The sequence below is a fragment of the Tympanuchus pallidicinctus genome, unplaced genomic scaffold (genome assembly GCF_026119805.1).
Source record: "Tympanuchus pallidicinctus isolate F22 unplaced genomic scaffold, pur_lepc_1.0 scaffold14, whole genome shotgun sequence".
Classification (NCBI taxonomy): Eukaryota; Metazoa; Chordata; class Aves; order Galliformes; family Phasianidae; genus Tympanuchus; species Tympanuchus pallidicinctus.
The window spans coordinates 9,410,948-9,425,817 of record NW_026294659.1 but is presented as its reverse complement, the minus strand read 5'-3'; the positions used below and the strand labels follow the sequence as shown (position 1 = coordinate 9,425,817).

The 14,870-nt window shown below is 60.9% G+C and overlaps 1 protein-coding gene across 7 annotated transcripts in view; it reads left to right on the top strand.

Annotated features, from left to right (window-relative positions):
• Positions 1-14,870, top strand: part of BCOR (BCL6 corepressor) — a 58,909-nt gene that overhangs the window by 15,666 nt on the left and 28,373 nt on the right. For all 7 annotated transcript variants that reach the window (XM_052673936.1, XM_052673934.1, XM_052673929.1 and 4 more), the window contains exon 2: positions 14,304-14,434. In XM_052673936.1, coding sequence (XP_052529896.1) covers positions 14,349-14,434 — 86 coding nt within the window. In that variant the 5' untranslated portion in view covers positions 14,304-14,348. The remainder of the gene's footprint in view (positions 1-14,303; positions 14,435-14,870) is intronic.

Below are 14,870 nucleotides of genomic sequence, written 5' to 3'. Positions count from 1 at the left end.
GGGCCCTGCGCTCCTTCCCCGCCCCGGGCGGCCGCGGGCAGGTGAGGGGCGGGGAGAGCCCGCGGCGCTGCGTGTCCCGTCGGAGGGGGACGACGGGGGACGACGGGGACGGGGCTCGGTCTCCCCCCACCCCCCCCTTCCTCCCGCGCACGTGGGGAGGGCGGCGCGGGGCTTTCCCGTGCGCGGAGCCGTCGCGGCGCGAGGTCCGGCGGGACGCGGAAGTTCGGGCGGCCTCGGTGGTGCCGTGCGGAGTTGGAGAGCGGCCCTGGGGGGAGTCGGCGTTCGGAGGGGACAGGGCTCGGCGGCTGCTGTGTGGGGCCGGGCCGAGCTCTGCGCAGCAGATGAGCATTTGATGTTCGCGGAACGAGTCCGGGGGCGAGGGCTGTGGAGCGTTCTCGTTCCTCTTTCTTTCTTGGTGTGTGTGTGTGCGGTTGGTTGTTTTTTTTTTTTTTTTCTTCTGTGTGTGTGTTGTTTTGTTTTCCTCCCTCTCGTTTCCGCGATGTCTGTCGGATCTCGGGTTTGCTGATGGGGGGATCGGTGAAATCCCCCCCAGCCCCGACAGCAGAAAGCCCCGAACGCAGCGAGCGGTGCACAAGTGACAAAGTGCGGGACCGGCTCTAATGGCACCGCCTCGCAGCATTAATTCCCACTAATGAATCTTTTCCAGAAACTCCGCTCATTGCTTTCATCTGCTCTCTGGAGCCTGCAGCTTTTGTATTCGTGTTTGTATTAAAAGAGGGAGAAGGGGGGGGGGGTAGCGGGGGGGGGGGGTGGGGGGGGGCGGTCTACCAACACCACGTCGCCCCGTAGCCCGCATTTCCCAAAGGTTTCCATTAACTTTTTTTTTTAATTCCTCCCTCCCGCGGGGGAGTAAGCATGGGGCGCGGACGGGAGGGCTGCGCTCACCCTCCTCCTCTCCCCCCCCCCCCCCCCCCCCCCCGGCGGTGGCCCCGCGGCGCCCGGGGCGGCCCCCCCTCGTCCCTCTGCCCCTCCCTCCGCCCGCGCTGTGCCCGCGCCGTGCCCGGTGCCGCCGCCTCCGGCCCCGCGGTGCTGTCTGCAGAACGGTGCCGCCGATCGCAACGCTGCGATCCATTTCCTTTCGCTTCTCCACTCCCGGAGCTGCTGCGTGCTTTTTCTTTCCGTATTTTCTGTTTTTTTTTTTTTTTAATTTATTTTTATTTTTTTAATGCATGCGTATATGTATACGTTTTTTCCCTGGGGCATGCAGCGCGGCGCTCCCCCTAATTGCTTTTAGGAGGATTAGGAGCAAATTCCTTCCCCCCCCCCCACTCTCCCTCCCCCCCCCCACCCCCCCGTTTCCCCCCTCCCGCTGCCTTCGCACGCCGGGGCCGCGGTTGATCCCCGGCGCAGCGCTTTGAATCGCTGTCACAAATAGGTGACTCAGAGTTAATTAGGAAGTATGCGCCGGATCAATGGGCTGCACAGCTCATTAGCTATTCCCCGGCCTTTTGCAGCGGAGGACCTCCGCTCCGCTCTCCGTCCCTCCCGTCGGGGGCGGGCGGGCGGCGGGCAGCGCCCCGGGGGGGTGGGGGTGGAGGGCAATGCGGGGGGGGGGGGGGTTGCGCGGAGATTCCCAGATGGGAGCACCCCTACCCGGGCATGGAGTGCTCCGAGGTCGGAAGTACGAGCGTGTGGAATGTTCCCAAAAACAAACAGGCACGGGGCAACGGGGGGGGGGGGAGGGGGGGGGAAGGGAAGAAAGGGGGGGGAACAAAGTATGTGTGTGTTTATTGGAGCGGACATGGGGGAGAGAAGACAAAATCTCATTTGTCAGGCATGAAGGTGGGCTGTGTGCAGGCTATAAATACACGGGAGGATGGGGTGGGATGAGATGGGATGGTCGTCACTTCAGCCACAGCAAGGTGTGGGGAGCAGGCAGGGGCCGCCCCGGTATTGTTTGGCCGCTGTGATAGATCGGTCTAGACAGCGCTCCGGCTCCCCGCGAGCTGCAGAACCAGAGCCTGAAAGGGAGAGTGGGGGAGTCGCTGAGGAAAAGGTCACCGCGATAGCTTTTTCTTTTTTTTATTGGTGGTGGCGATGACTGTTAACCCTTAGAGCCGAGGGGGGACTGTAGCCTCTGGTTGTGTCCTGGAGTAGTGCTGGCAGGGACGCTCACTCCTGTCCATCTGTCCATCCATTCTCTGGGAGCTCTTTCTTGCACCATGAAAATAGTTCAGTGGGTGAGCATCGCACCGCTGCCTTCCCAGGAGATTCCTGTGCAAGCTCCAGGGAGTGTATGGGTTGGTGAGGCGACCCTCCCATTTTCTCCTGTTCCCCCGCTGAGGCTGCAGCGAGAGCCCCATGGTGGAGGACCCCAGCGAGTTTCCTGCAGGTCCCATCAACCCGGGGCCACGCATGTGTATGCAGAGTGGGTCGGTGCCCTGTCCGAGCGCTGGGCTCTTGTCCAGGTGCGGTGATCCCGCTGTGGCTTTGGGGCCATTTGCGCTGCGTGTGCGCGTTTCCCTTTGTAGCGAGACATTCGTGGTGGATGAGACGCGGTGGTGCCGTGCAAGCCTGGGCGGTACAGATTAAAAGCAGCGGAGGCTTTGGAGCGCTAGATAAAAGCCGGCTGTGTGGGATTCGCCTGCAGCGCAGACCATTCCCGTTGCTCTTTGTCTGAGCCCCGGTTCCGGGCGCTACAGCCCTATTGGAAGCACTCCTGAGCATCCGTGGGGCCCGGCAGCAGCGGCTCAGCGCCATTCGCACGTCACATCTAAATACACGGCTAATGAGATAGGAGCCGCGCCGGAAATGGCAGATTTGTTGCATATCTAATAGGGACCGGCACAAACACACCCAGTGGGGCTTCCCTCTCTTCCTCCCTCCCCTTCTCCCCCCCCAAAAAAATAAAGGCTAGGAACGCCAGGCTGCCAATCCGAGAGCGCCCAGAAATCACTTCTCCCATTTGAGTGCATTCTGAGCCACATTGGCAAATGTCTCCATTCTAATATTTAAAGCAATATTTAGAATGTGTGAACTGTATGACCAAATATGGACTGGGTCTCGGAACAATACTGGCTCCTTGGCTGCGTTCCGGCACGGGTGGACAGCCGCTCTGTGTCGTATGCTGCATTGGTCCCTACCAGGACTGCCCCAGGCTCTGTCCCTGCTGCCCTCTCGCCTGCCCCATAGCAGCTAGCTTTGCCTTACTGGGAGCGTGCTTTCAGGTCTTCATTGTGGGGAAAAAGGATTGAGGCCACCACAACCCAAACTAAGAGCACAAGCCAAAGCAGTCGTCGCAGTGTGGGGCTGCCCTTTAAGGGCTCTCATCATGCAGAGGTCCAAGTTCGGGCCATGTGTGGCCGCAGCAGAGGCAGGGACACAGCTGTGGGCGCTCAGCACAGGGCAGGATGTGGCTGTGGTTTGTGCAGGTGGAGGTGGAGTTGTAGAGCTCGTGTCTGGGGCTCGCCGCTGTTTGGTGTGCTGTCATTCCCTCACGTGCCGCAGTAGATCACGTTGTAGTGTGGGCTTGGGAAGAGCGGTGCGAAGCTGAGTCGAGTGCTTCCTTCTTTGAGTGGCATTGCTTTGGGAAATAACGGATGGCCGGAGCTGGCCTGCTGCTGGCACTCGGTTTTGCAAGAGCCGTGCGGTGCCGTGCCTTGCCGTGCGTGCAGCAGGCAGCACGAGGCCGTGGCTGCAGGCAGGGGGAGTTCCCGTGACCGCCAGCTGCCTGCCTCGGGCTCGTCCCCGCGGCCTTTTGCTCCAGCGATCGCTGCTCAGGGCGACCTTCCCTCCCTCCTCCCTCTGTCCCTTGGCCCGAGGACAGGGCCGTCTCCCCTGGCAGCGCTGCTTCGGGTGGGTGAGCAACCGAGGTGGGGATGGGAGGAGGAAGCCAAGAGCTCACAGCGAGCACAGATTGAGGAAAGTTCTGCTGCTTTCTAGTAGGGAATTCATTTTCTCTTGTTTGCTGGACAGCAATTGTTGGCGGAGAGGCGGGTTTTTCCCTCCGCGCTTCCACTGCTGGAAAATCGAGAGTGTGAACACACCTGCCCTCACGCCTTGTGAAATGGTGCTGGGACGATGCGAGGTTCTGTGCCCCCAAACCCACCCGGTGAGCCTGTGGGTTCGGTGCCGCGTGCTCACAGGTTTGCTCGGCGAGGATCCTGCCGGCTCGAAATATAATTGGTGATCTGAAAGACAGTTTCCAGTATAATCTCATTATGCACCGCAGACTCCCGGTGTTATTTTGTAGAAGGCGGACAATGATCAATTTACATTGACCTGGGGCTGGGCGAGCTTTTAGATGGTAATTGCCATATTGATTTGCATGCAAAAAGAAGACCTGCTAAAATTAAAGACCGGAAGCTAAATTAAACGAAATTTATTGTCTAGGTGCAAACCCAAAGACTTGTTCAAGTCTGGGGTAGAGTTGGAAATGAGGAGAGAAGCGACTCCGGTCGCGATCGCGTTGGAAAACGGCCGTACGGGGCCGGAGCGGGGCTGCAAAGCCCCATTGTGAGCACGGCACACAACCAGCGCTGCGCCGTGTAAGCCCCGACCGGCGGAACAATCGCCGAATAAAATATCTCCTCTGTCCAATGGAAATCTGGGGCTGAATGTTGGGATTGTGGCGCTAAGGAAAACAAAGCTTTATTTGGATAAGACAATTAAAGTGGAAAGCACAGAATCCACCAGCCGCGCTGGGAATCGGGAGGATAAAGAGCCGAGTGTGCTCAATAGGCCGCTGGGGAAGGGGGGGCCGGGGGCCCGGCATTGTGCTGCGCCCGCCCGCCGGGAGGGGCGAGCGGCGGCCGCGGGCTGCGCTGCGCGCTGTGCGCTCGGCTCTGCCCCAGCGCTCCGTGTGCTGCCGCTGCGCTGCTCCGGGTGCTGTGGGCGGGCACGGAGCGCAGCGCGCTTCGGTGCCTCGGGAGCTGCCGCCGCGCTGTGCGGTGCGGTGCTGTTCTGCTCTGCGCGGTGCTGGCTGAGAGGAGCTGCCTCAGCTCTTCCCCGAGTGTTCGTTCAGCGCTGGGGAATGCCTCACCTTGGGGCCCGGTGCGCCTTCCGGGATTTGCATATTGCAAAACAGTCGGGCCTGCATCATTGAGTGGAAAAGTCAGATCTCCTCCTCCGTGCGGGAGCGCTGCGGCTGGTGCTTGGCACGGGTCTGCCTGTCTGTGGGAGGGCTGGGGATACTGCAGCTCCAGGTGGCATTTATGCATTGAGGCAGGCAGGGACAGATGAGTGAAATTCCAGAAAACTCGCTAATGACACGGAGAGGGATGTGCAGGGCTCCCCTTTTTTCTGCAGATCCCTTCTGTGAACCAAACTTTCTCCACGTGAAAGCCCCTGGCTATGGAGAGATCCCACAGGGATCCCTGAGTTCCAGGCAGTCCCCTTTGCTCCCACACCCCTATGTGCTATGCTGCATCTAAGCCTCTGCCACTCATCCCTAGCAGTGGGAGGCCAAGCCTTGCCAGGAGAAGTTCTGCCTGGGGCTGGGTCTCCCTGGCTCCCATCCCTGTGCTCCTTTCCCTCCCATGTCAGCAGTCAGGCACAAAGGGGATGAGCAGAGCCCCGCGCAGAATGAAGCAGCCTGGCGAGAAGTTATGCCGTGCTGCGCCAGGAGGGCTCATCCTCATTCCCCGGGCACACCTCCACGCTGTGCTGTGCCATGCTCTGCAGTGCCAGAGCAGCCCTGTGCCCGAGGGCACGGCAGCGCTCCCACGGAGAGGAACTGCTCCGTCTGAAGTTGCAGCAGCAGGGGAAGCCGGAACAGTTCTTGTGAGCAGGAAGCGACCTCCAGGGCTGAACGTTTGAATGGAAGTGCAACCTGGCATTGTGCAAAAACCCAACCTGGGGTGCTGCTGCCAGCCCTGCAGGACACGGGGCTTGGGAGGCACATGGGAGGCTGCGCTGTGCTGTGCAGTGCTGCGCTGTGCCGTGCCGCAGAGCCATGCGCGGGAGCTGGGGAGGCAACGCTGTGGCCTGCCCCGAGCAGCCAGCTTGAAGGTTGTCTTATTTTAGCTCCAGAAATCTCTCTCTAGATCCGCTACCGCGAGGTCTCGCTTGCAATAAACCGTATTGGCTCTCCTCTTTATACAAATTGCTGGTATGAAAGAAAAGGCAGCCTATATGCGCGGAGGAAGGCAGGAGCTGGCGAGATCAGGTTTCCGACCGAGCTCCCGGAGGAGAAGTCAGCATTTGATTGAAGCTACACTTGGTTCTGGGTTCCCAGGGGACAGCGGCCCTGAAACACGAGAGCCCTCCCTCTTTTTTTTCCCCGTTCTCCCTCTCTCGCTCTCCTCTTCCTCTAAAAGCCTTTGTGCTGAGAGAGCCTCGGTAGCACGAATCGCCGCTCTCTCACGAGCGTGGCGCAGCCTTTGCTGACATTGTTTTGTGAGCGGTGGTTTCCACCAGGCCAGCAGATTGCTCGCTGCAGAGAGGCAATGGCTGGCCAATGGCACCGGGCCGGGGCTGCATGCAGGCTGTGGATCCAGTGGGGATGTTGGTGGGAGATGCGCCCCGGTGGTGGGAGACCCAGTGCGCTGGTGTGGGATGGCACCAGGGGATGGATGAGGTGGAGGAGTGCTTCTGATGAAGCTGGCTTTTCCCCCTGCCATTTCCAAACCTGCATGTAAACACCGAGAAAGTGTGCGCCAGGAGTTGGTGTGATGGGCGCATTTCAGAGAAATTCACCCCGTTGCAGTTTCCTTGTAGAGACGTGTAGTTTTGGGCAGCGCTCGGTGTCAGAGCAGGCAAGGAAGCACTTCCTGGAACTGATTTATTTTCCCCTCGCTGCTACTCGGCGAGATTCACCTCACCAACTTTTGTGGCTGATAGAGCGATGATTGAGCGCGGGGCGGGAGGCACGGGCCGTTAGACCCCGGCCCAAGCCGCACCACCACCGCAGCGCTGGGTGCGGGTGCGCGGTGCCACCGGGACGCCACGCGCTTTGAGTCGGCGCTGCTTTTCCTTTTGCCGTCGTCTCCCTTCCGCGGGGAAGGGCGCAGCGTCGGGTGCGCTCGGGTGCGGGGACAGCCCCGGGGCCGCTGCCAGGGGCGGGCGGGGAACGGGGGGGGCGGCGAGGCCCCGCCTGACTCCCGCTCGGTGCTCGGGGCGGGGGGCTGCGGGCGCCTGGGGGGGGGTTCCTCGTTCGGAGCGAACCAGCTGCGGGAGTCGGTGGTAGAGAGGCGAGGGCGGACACAATGCTGCTGTTGTTGGTTTGATGTCGAGCTGCGGATTGTTAGTCTGGGTTTAACTATGTGGCGAAGGGGAGGGGGGGGGAACGCGAAGGCTGTTTACGGCCAGCGCAAATAATGTGACAGCTGTTGGAGCGCGAACGGCCCGCGCCTCTTCGGCACCCGCACACAAAGCGCTGCTGCGGCCGCAGCGATTCCCGGGGGGAGAGAGGCAGCTCCCGGACTCCGGGAAGGATGGCAGCGGCGGTCGCCCCCCCCCCCCCCCTTTCACCCCCCGGCCGGGAAATCCCTGGCTGCCCCGGAGCGGCCCTCGCTGAGCCTTAGAGCCGCGGGGCCGTGTGGGGGCCTTGCGGGAGCGGAGCCATGAGGCACGGGCGCTGCGGTGCGTGTTTGCCTTCGGAGCACGTGCTGCGGGAGGAGGAGCTGTGTCGGCCTCCTGGGATCGCTCTGCAGCCGAGATAACCCGGGAGGGCCGCACCCCCGGAGCTGGCAGTGCTGGGCAGAACGCTGCTGCGGCCTCGGCGGGGTTCTCATCTGAGCCTCTGCTCAGCCTGCTGTTACATACATCCGTGTGCATTTACAGCCATACGTATCATTGAGGCATGAGGAACAAAATACTGCCTGTTCTCAAAGTTTGCTTCTGCACCCAAAGTGCTCTCCTGGCCCTTGTAGAAGAGCTTCGGGAAACCCAAGGGAGCTCACAGAACTGGGTCCTGGCCTAGATTTGTGCATGACACCGTTTTGCTCCCTGCCAAAGCACTCTGTTCTATATAGTGGGTGACCTCCACGTACTAGGGCCTTTTCCTTTTCTCTTTAGTATGTTTTTTGTTTTTTTTTGACGAGGCAGCTTTGGGGTGGGAAGTGAGGAGAGCGGGGAGTGCTCACTCCTGCACTCTTTTATCTATCTTTCTCCAATCCTCTTTACGTGATGTTATTTTTCCTTTTGGCCTTGGCCGTCCCCATGGCTCTCTATGGGTGATGACGTACTATTAGCGATGAAAGCACTGCTGTTTTCGTGCAGCATTTTAGCCCCCATTTCTCTGCCATGGTGTGACATGTGCAGGAAGACCACTTGCGAAATGCTCTTCGCCTAGGAGCAAAGGCTTGAAGATAAGCAGGGCCGCACGGCCCCAACACTGCCATCTCTGCCTCCTTCCACCGTGTTTGAAGCTGCGATGTTTGCAGGATTATGCTGCAGCCTCTGAGCAGGGAATGTCGCCGGCATAAAGGAAAAAAAAAAGAAAAAAAGAAAAAAAAAACCTAGAAAAAGCTAATGCAAATTAGAGAAAAATAATTTTCTTTCAGCGATATGCAATGTATTAGTCACTTGTTATCATGCTTAGAGGCAGACCTCATTTGCGCGTCTGCCAACTCGTTCACATCTGCTCAGAGCCGTTCAGGGCATTTTAACCTTGGCGGTGTCGTGTCGTAGTCCCACGGATCAAGAACGAGTAATTAAAGCTCTGAGCGGCGGCACAAACCCATCGCCGCCCATCTGCAGCGCGCTCCGTTCGCGGCTTTGTCTCGGCGCGGAGCAGCGCGGTGGGAGCGGGGCTGGCAGTGCGCGGGGGCTCCGCGCCGCGGGGCATAGGCGCACAAGGCAACTTTTGCTTTTTTCCCCCCCCCCCCCCCCCCCCCCCTTCTTTATTTTTCTGGAAAAGCCGAGCATTCTGCTTGGGGTTTCTTTCCCCTATTTCCCCCCCATACTTTTTTTTTTTTTTCCTTTCTTTTCCCTTCTGTGCCTTCAGAACGGTGCAGAAGGTGATGCGTGGTTGAGATATGCGGCTGTAGAGATGTTTGCTTCCGTAGCCGGAGAATCGCCAGCGCTTCCAGAAGTGCTAGGGAAGCATTTCCCAGCAGGGAGAAACGTTAGCGCCGTGAGCCCGACCTAAACTTCGAGGCGAGGCTAATTCTTATGCGTTGTTTAGGAGAAACCGAGCTGTTTGTTTGCATGTTGTTGGGAGGAGAGAGAGAGAGGGAGAGAGAAAGAAAAGGGAGGATAAGCCCTAACTTCCCAAACACTTTTCATAAGCTGAGGGCTGAGACGGCCCTGGGGAAAGCACCGTGCCATGCTGAGCCGTGCCGTGCTGACCCAAGCCTTGCTGTGCTGAGCCGTGCCGTGCTGAGCTGTGTTATGCCGAGCCGAGCCGTGCCGTGCTCAGCCGTGCTCTGCTGAGCCAAGCCTTGCTGTGCTGAGCCGTGCCGGCCATTTGCCGCAGGAGTTTCGGAGGCCCGGTGGGGCTGTGGAGCCGGGGGGGCAGGGAGGGGAGAGCGGAGAGAGCCGCTCCCCATCCATCAGCCCCTCGAAGCTGTTGCTCCGTAAATGAGGGAACCACAGGCCCTGTCAGCCGCAATTATGCAAAATGAAGGCGTCCGTGATCAATATCTCCCAACGTCCCCGACGGATGCGGGGGGGCCTCCCCCGCCTGGCGTGCGGCGGCGGCCGGGGCTGGGAGCGCTGAGCCGGGGCGGCCCCGAGGGGAGCAGAGGCGGACGACCGCGACGGGGGGAGCAACGGGGCCGCGTACCGAGCGTAGCGCTGTGGACGGGAGCGCGGCTTTCCGTCCAACTCTCTCGGAGTTCTTTATTCGTGGGGGCTGGGGGAGGAGGATCCCCCCAGCCCTGAAGTTGCTGTGACAGACGGGGGGTGGAGGGGGCAGCGGGAAGCAGCCGGGAATGGCAACCCGGGGCTGCGCTCGCCCACCGCCCGGCCTCCCGCGGCCGAACAATGGGGGCGGGCGGGGGGAAGGGGCTGGCTCGAGGGGTTTTCTCTTTTATTATTTTTTTTTTTTTTGCTTTCTTTCTCTTTTTTTCTCCCTCTCTTTTCTCTCTCTCGCCCTCCTGAAAAGCCAAAGCCGCCCGGGATAAAGGCGACAATGAGCGCTCCCGGGGCGCCGAGGGCGCGGCGGGTTAATGGGGCGGGGGCGCGCGGGGCAGCGCTCCCTCCCTCCCCGCGGCCCTCTGTTACCTGCGGTGCCGCGGGGCCGTGCGAGCGCCGCGCCGCTTCCCCTCCCCCGCCCCCCCGCTGCGGGCCCGGCCGTGCCGTTGGCTCCGGCGGAAACCTCGCTCCGTGCGTGTGTGCGAGCGAGCGTGGGCGAGCGCGTGTGTGTGTGCCTCTAAAATGGCGCGGGCGGCCGGGCGGGGAGATGCCGCGGCGGGTGGGCGGCCGGAGGGGGCCGCGCTGCCGCCGGGGGAGGAGAAGAGGGGGGAGCCGGGGTTCGCCGATCTGCGCTTCCCCTCCCCGCCGCCTCCGGAGCGCTGCGGCGGAGCGTGCGAAGAAGCACGGGGTGCGCTGGGGCCGGGGGGCGTCGTGGTTGCCGACGCGGTGCCGCTCGTGCGGTGCTGCCGACGCGGCGTCCCCGCGATCCCCGGGCGCTCCTCGCCGCGGTGACGGGGACCCGCAGCTCTGAGCCGCCCCTCGGATCGGATCGGAGCGGGCCGGGGCTTCCCCGGGGCTCCTTCCCCGCGGGCCGGGGGCGGGCAGGGCCGCCCGAGGGCTCGCAGCCATTTTGCCTCTCTCTTCTTATTGGCCGCCTCCCCGCCCCCCTCCCCAGTCCCTGGGCTTATCATTAATTGAAAACTTTTTTTTTTTTTTTTCCCCTCCCTTTTTGGCTGTAACCGGCGCCGAGAGCAGCGCGACGATTCGCCTCGCGGCATATGGGAAAGGGGAAAGCGCTGCTGCCGCTCCGGCGCTGCCTGTGCGGGGCCAAGGCGTGACAGACGGCGCGGGGGGGGGCGGACCGCCCCTCCCTCCCCCATCGCCCTCCCCGGGGCCACCGCGAGCGCGCGCGCGTGTATGCGTGTGTGTGTGTGTGTGTGTGTGGGGTGGGGTGGTCTTTCCGCCGGGCCGGAGCCTGGCGCGGCGCGGTGCCCCCCCTCCTTCCATCCCCCTGGACAGTCCCGTGTTTACCCGGCGGCGAGTCCCGGCCGCCGTCCGACACGTGATGGTGCGGCGGGGGGGGGGGGTTGGGGGGCTGCGGCGGAGCACTCACATCGAGAGCCGCAGAGGAGCCGCGCACGGCTCGAGGTGGATTTCCAATCGGGTTAGCGATCTCGCTGGCGCATTGTGCCGGGCGCTGCGCTTAAATGAAATGCCACACGTCCCGGGTAAAGGTCACACTCGTGCTCTAATCCGAGGAGCCGAGCGGCGGCTCTCGAGCCTGCGGCTTCCTCCTCCGGCTCCGGAACGTGTGGCTGGCGGGGATGCTGCGGGGAGGCTGCAACAAACAACTGGCAATATTTTCCCTATTTTTTGTTTGTTTGTTTATTTTGCAAAAAGCGCAGCCTCCTTCTTCCCTTCCCACCGCCCCTTTGAGCAAGCGGCCGGTGCCAGCTAGCTACCTGCTTTTGGGGATCGCGATAGGGGACTGAGACCCGAGGTGGGAACGCAGTGGCTCAGCGCAGCTCTGAACGGCAGCCCGCATTTATAAATACCGCCCGATTACTGCCCTTTAAATCAAACTCCAGATGAGGGCTAATCGAAGGAGATCGCTACGAGTCCCCGATTGCTTCTCGCTCCCCACGCCGGGATTTGCGCAAATCTACCAATGATCCTTCCAGCGGCCTGGAACCGAGCGTTGGGGCCGCCCTCGATTGCCGCCCGTCCCCCCCCCCCCCCCCATTCCCCCCCCCCCGTGCACCCGGCGCAGCCCTCGCTCCCCCCCACCGCCCCCTCCCCCCCCAGCCGCAGCGCTGCTGCCCGCCCCGCGGTTGTGCAGTGGAAACTGGCGGGCAGCCAGGCGGGGCTGGAGGTGGAAAGAGGAAAGGCGCCAGAAGGGAACTCGTGCGCCGCTGCGCCGCTCCCCCCGCCCTGCTTCCTGGCTCCCCGCGCCGCGGCCCCGACGGCCGTCCTGCCCCCCTCGACGGCCGCCCCCCGCCCGGCTCCCGGGGCCGCGAGGATTCGCCTTCCCCCTCCTGCCGCCGCCCGGCACCGGGTTTTTCTCGTTTCCACGCCAAGAGCGCGTGAACAAAACTTCGTGCTGCTGCTGGCGTCGACGGCTGCCAAAAGTCTGTTGACGTTGCGAGGGAGACCCGAACGCTCCCCGCTCTAATCCGCCGCCCGAGCAGCGCGGTGTGCCCCCGCCTGCCCCTGCGGTGCGGGGCCGGGCGCTCCCGGCTGGGCTCGGCACGGCGTTGCGTGCAGGTCAGTGCTTGCAGACGCCGCTCACAGCTGGTTTCACACGGCGGCAGCGCTGCGGAACCGCGTGTGCGCGTCTCGCTCTTCCCCCCCACTACTCCCCCCCCACTTCCCCCGTCGCGCATCACCGCCTATATTTAGCCGCGGAGGGCCCTATCGGGCAGGCACCTCCCGGAGGAAATGCCGGTCGCGCTCCGGGGGCTGCGGTGCTCCGGGACGGGCGGTGCTCAGCGGGGAGAGGAGGAGGAAGGGGACGGAGGGAGGGAGGAGGGCCGGACGCGGCCTTGCTCTCCCCGCCGCGCACCGCGATGCTTGCCGTCGGGGTTTCGTAACGGGGCCGCCCCCGCGGAAGGCGGGTATAAATAGAGGAGCGTTGTCTTCGTCGTAGTGCTGCGGGCACCCCCGGGAGGGAAGGAGAGAAGGGGTGCGACTAGAGGTGCAGCTGCAGTGATGCAAGGGTGGCACTAGCAGACCTCTACCCCGTTGCGGTTCACATAGAGTTCACTGGGTGCCGAGCGCACTTGTGTGCCTGGGGTGGCTTTAGGGGATGGGGCTGCAGCTGGTTACCCTGCACCCCAAAGGGCTCTGAATCAGGAGGCTCTTGTTCTCCGGTGCAGTTCTTTGCTTCGTTAGTTGCCCTGGTGTGGGCACTGTGCCTTATCTCAGCCATCCACATCCAGGAGGAAGGCCAGAGCTGTCCCCAAAACGAGTAGGGTGCGAGGCTCCCAGTGGTGCGGCCACCAGCCGTACGGAAAGCCTTAAATCACTCCAGCCATGCTGCTGCTGCCTCTATTGAAAACATTACGAGCGGCGCATCTGGAAACCAGTAAATCTGTCCAGAAACCGTCTTTGCAGTGAAATAACTCCTTCTGAATGATAGCGTGGTCTGTAATCTCCGCAGATTTTTGTTTCCTCGCAGTGATTTTTGTGGGCTTCATTATGGGGAGCGAATGGTGCTGGAGAGAGGAGGGTCACGGTGCTGTGCCATTAATATACATTTGTTCCAGACGCGGAGTTATGCACAAAAGGCCATTCCGAGGGGAGAGGAAAGTGTTGGGGAGCGAACGCCGCTCGGGCCCTTACATCCCTCCCCACGTGTTGGAAGTATTGTGCTGAGGTGCAATCTGGGATTCTTCCCCATTAAATGCCAAAGCCACCATTTGCATATCCCGGAGCCTAACAAAGGAAATGAGTTTGCTGGGGAAGCTGCGTGTGGTGGGAGACGCTATGCGCTGAGCTCCCCGCGGTCAGCCCTGTGCGCAGTGAGGAGCGCCGTGCCGCCCGCTTGTGGGCTTCTATTTTTGTGAGAGAGGAAGAGCCGAGGGATATCCTGTGCATTAAGGCTCCCCCTACTTCTTAAGCCAGCGTTCGGCAGTGGGATGCGGGCTGAAGCGCAGTCGAAAGCGACGACTCGACCTCCGAAGAGCAATTAAAATCTTGCACCGGAATAAATCATGCGCCGTGCTAATCCTGTTAATAAAACGCAGCTTGTCCTGACACTTCGCTCATGCAGCAAAGCAGGATTTAATGCGAGCGGAGGTGGTGGTGGGAGGGAGAGGCATTCCCTTCACTGCCGGGTGTGGGGACGTGGCTGCCTCTCGTCCTCTCATCTGCTGTGGCCAGCCCCAGCCTACTGCTGTGAGCCCGTTGCTCCGGCCCCACCGTGGTGGGCGTTTGGGTGCTGGTGTGAACTGCAGCATGCTCTGATTCAATGTACTGGGGAAAGTTTTCTTTGTCGATAGCCCGGAATGGTACTTAATTTTCTGGACGCGCGCTGGGGAAAAGATCCATCTCCTCTGACCTATAAATGCCCTCAATTTGCTCCTTTATTGCAGGGTATCTCCCTTAGCGGTTGGCGGAGGCAGCGCGCTCCCCGCACCAACGCGGCATTCATTATTAATGACCCGGAGGGAGGCCGCCTGCTCCGCTCTGATGTTTGCATTTCCTCCCAGACAAATCTGCTCAACTTTCTTCTTCCTTCCCCCCCCCCCCTCCTTTTTTAATAGAATATAAAACCGTGAAGAAAAGCAGCGATTTTTTAAGAAGACGTCATGCTTTCTGCAACCCCCCTGTATGGCAACGTTCATAGCTGGATGAGCAATGAAAGGGTCCGCATGTGTGGAATTAATGAGGACAGGTAAATATTTAAGCTGCTGCAAGTTGTGCAGCCGAGGCCTTACCGTGAGCTTGCTGCCTCCTGCACAGGGATCAGTTGGGTGCCGGGGGTGACGGCGATGCGGGTGCTGATGTCTGATGGAAGTGATGTGTGCCTTTAAGTGCTTTGATTGAAGGGAGTACTTTGGGGTAATGATGAAACTTTCCTTCTGTTGCATGTCAGCGGTTTTTATCCCCGGGATTTGAAATTTGGCACTAAGGTATATTCTTTATCGGTGCTTGCCATGATAACAAGTCCCAGTGCTGCAGCACTGCTATGGCACAGATGTGCAGCCCCCTCTTTAGCATGGAACAGCTGACAATCGTATGATATTAGTGTGTGTGTTTTAATTTTCTCCATTGCAGCATTTATGGGTGGTACGTGGAAAGGGCGTGTTTAAAATGGTGTATTTTCTTCT